General features: G+C 38.8%; 1 protein-coding gene across 1 annotated transcript; it reads right to left on the bottom strand.

Annotated features, from left to right (window-relative positions):
* Positions 1–2,078: 2,078 nt before the first annotated feature.
* LOC123964186 (meprin A subunit beta-like) lies at positions 2,079–2,930 on the bottom strand. The gene is made up of 3 exons (XM_046041285.1): positions 2,726–2,930; positions 2,354–2,613; positions 2,079–2,220 (listed from the first exon to the last, which is right to left on the bottom strand). The coding sequence occupies exons 1-3, from the start codon at positions 2,928–2,930 to the stop codon at positions 2,191–2,193; spliced, it is 495 nt and encodes a 164-aa protein (XP_045897241.1). The 3' UTR covers positions 2,079–2,190.
* Positions 2,931–2,999: the final 69 nt, after the last annotated feature.

Genomic DNA, 2,999 nt, shown 5'->3' with positions numbered 1-2,999 from the left:
CTATACTCAAGGACCTAAAGCCTTGGGCGGACAAGCAAATCTTTAGGTGGTGCTCCTAATTTCGAGGTATAAATTAATATTCCCGGAAATATTAATTTCCATAACTGTATTAAAATTTTACGTAGCCGAGGTCTGCTACAGTTGCAATTGTAACAACACACATAATTCCTTCATAAAGATACCAAGGATCAAAATAAACTACCAAGAATATAGATATAGTTAAAAAAATTTAAGATCCATTGATATTACTGCTTGAAACTTCTTTTTTATTAAGTGGTACAAGGACACATGACAAATGTCATAGCACTGAGTTGCCCTCAACACATCATCGGAGGCGACCTCCCCATCAAATGGATCCCCAAATTGAGAGGCAAAAACTTGAACCTCTGGACTATGCCCCTAGTGAAGTAGGTACATAAATGTTTAAACTGAACATTATTAGAAAGATGCTATCATCTATTCTTTGTTATATTGAGCTTCAATATAATGCTACTATTACACACCAAAAATCTAAACAATGTTGATCTCTTGATAAATATGTTGATAGATTATTATTAGAGTATTTAACATTGTGACAACTTCACATTTGTAAACACTAAAGATATTGAAAGCATGAGCAATTGGCTCTTGGTGGGAATTGAACCCCGGTCCCCAGAATGAAAAGGCCAAAGATATACTATTGGACTATGCTGCAAAAGACATATTATATATATATATATATATGACCACAAGCAAACATATATTTTTATGTTGTTTCTAAGCCCGACACTATTTTAATTGGTAACTCCTCCATGACAAGCTACCCTGCTGGCTAGAAACAATGAAGTTTATATTTGACAAAGATATCAAATGTTAGACAACAGAATGATGATCAAAAAAAGACAGATTTAAATTCATAGATATTAATTGCTATGACAGTATCTGAAAAATACTGTAGATGAAAAAAATTACTTTCATAGCTCAAAAATGACTCTTGGCTGAAAAACTTTGACAAGAATGTCTCATCGGCTTGTCCTTCGGCAGGCAGAGAGGGATGGTGACAGAGCGCGTTCATGATAAGTTTCATTCTTGTTTCTGATTGGTGCAATTTGAGATGTTACAATTGCCCCCAGTCTCCCCTATCTCTTTCAATTGTAAAACTGAACAAGAACCAGCTGAATGCAGGGCTTGTAGACAGTATTATGGACTTGGTAATAGTAGCTGCAACCCTAACTGATGTCTTATGAATATGTATTACATTTATTCTGGAGCAGCGATTCCCAAAGTGTGGTGCGCGCACCCCTGGAGGTGTGTGAGGTGCCTCTTGGGGGTGCGCGACAGGAAAAATGTAATGGTGGTGTAGTAGTGTAATAAATATAACAATTATTTTTGGGGGGAATTTTTTCATGAAATAAAAACCTTAATTGAAAACTTTCCTTTGTAAATTTTATTTAAAATTAAAAACGTTAATATTATTAGTTAGCTCACAGGAAATGGATTCTCACACACCTCTTTCCCTCTCCCTCTCTCTCAGGCTGAGTGACCCGTGCTGTACTTACAAATTCTCATATGGATCCTCTTTTAGTCCATGTTATCTGTTTATCAGGCTATGACAGGGTGCGATTTGTAAAAAAATAAAGGGGGGGGGATGTTTTGAAACGTATTGTTTTTGTCATGTTAATACCCTCCCACCTCTCTAAGCACGGTTCGGCACGCAGGTGGAGTGTGGACTGATTGCAAAGTTTTACCATCACAGTATCAGAAAAGGTTTCACTGTCACCGTTACTTTTTAAAGTAATAAATATATATCGTTACATCGCGATGTAGAGTTGCAGTGAAAAGACAGAGAAAACAGATGCTTGCTGTGTTTAAGCGCAGTGGGAGAGACACTGATTTAAAAGCCGTCACTTTCAAGAGTGTCGCTGAGTGAAACCCCGTATACCCCTGTGACTTCATTTTTTATAACAAATGTGGGTACCCTTGAAAGTAACCACATTACTATAAATCACTCACTCACTGACTGGTAATGACGAAGTTTTGCTAAAGGGAAGAAATAAGTTGAACATGAATGCTGTCAGAATATATTTTATTTCTAACAACAAATTCAGATTATACAAGAAAAGGATTCAGGTGACACTCTGATTATAGAGATCATTTGGTAATGCCCTCTCTCTTCTAGTAAGTGCTGATTTTTTTTCTTTGATCGGGACATCATGGAGTGATGAGAAGAGATGTTCTCTCCTGTAATGAAACAGAGAGACATTTAGCTCAGATTTTCCAAACAGAAACTAAGAGTTTACAGTTTGCTTTAGAGTTTACAGTAAATTATTATTAACCTAATTTAGAATTATGTGAATGATCTAATGTAACTCACTTCCATGAATCCAGGCATGTTCTTTGTGATCAACACCTCATCACTCTCCTGCCGTCTCTTCCTCACCCTCCAGGCGTTCACTACGATCAGCATGAACACCACCAACATGGCTGCTGCCGCAGACGCTGCCATCGCTATGACCACTGTGGGGTTATTAGCAGCTCCTTGTGGAGCACCTTGGTCTGCAGCCTTCATCAGACTGGAATCAGCATGGACTGCAGAGCGGGGAAGAGGCTGAGATACCAGTAGACCTGATATGTCTGAGGACAAAGTAGACGACAGCTGTGATGGAGATCTTAGATATACAGTATAGCTGTGTGTGATATTTTGGTCCTGTCTCGTTGTCTAATTAGTGTCTGAAAGACTCCACACCTTCCAGACTGAAGAGGAAGAAGGCATCGTCTCCTTTGATGAAGTTCCTGCTCTTTAGCCTGCTGTGGGTGATGAAGGTACTTTTTCCAGAGCCTGGTCCTCGATAGTAAAAGCTGCCATCAGACTCATCAGTCACTTTAGAGCCCACCTCCCTGGGATTGTCCCATTGGTACTTTGTGCCTGAGAGAAACAGGTGAGCTGTCATTCCCTGTTTGACAAACACAACTCACTAAAATCCATTCAGAATGAGTGGATAGTCAAGCTTGCTACACTT

The sequence above is a fragment of the Micropterus dolomieu genome, unplaced genomic scaffold (genome assembly GCF_021292245.1).
Source record: "Micropterus dolomieu isolate WLL.071019.BEF.003 ecotype Adirondacks unplaced genomic scaffold, ASM2129224v1 contig_1039, whole genome shotgun sequence".
NCBI classification, from domain to species: Eukaryota; Metazoa; Chordata; class Actinopteri; order Centrarchiformes; family Centrarchidae; genus Micropterus; species Micropterus dolomieu.
This window is presented reverse-complemented; position numbering and strand designations above follow the sequence as displayed.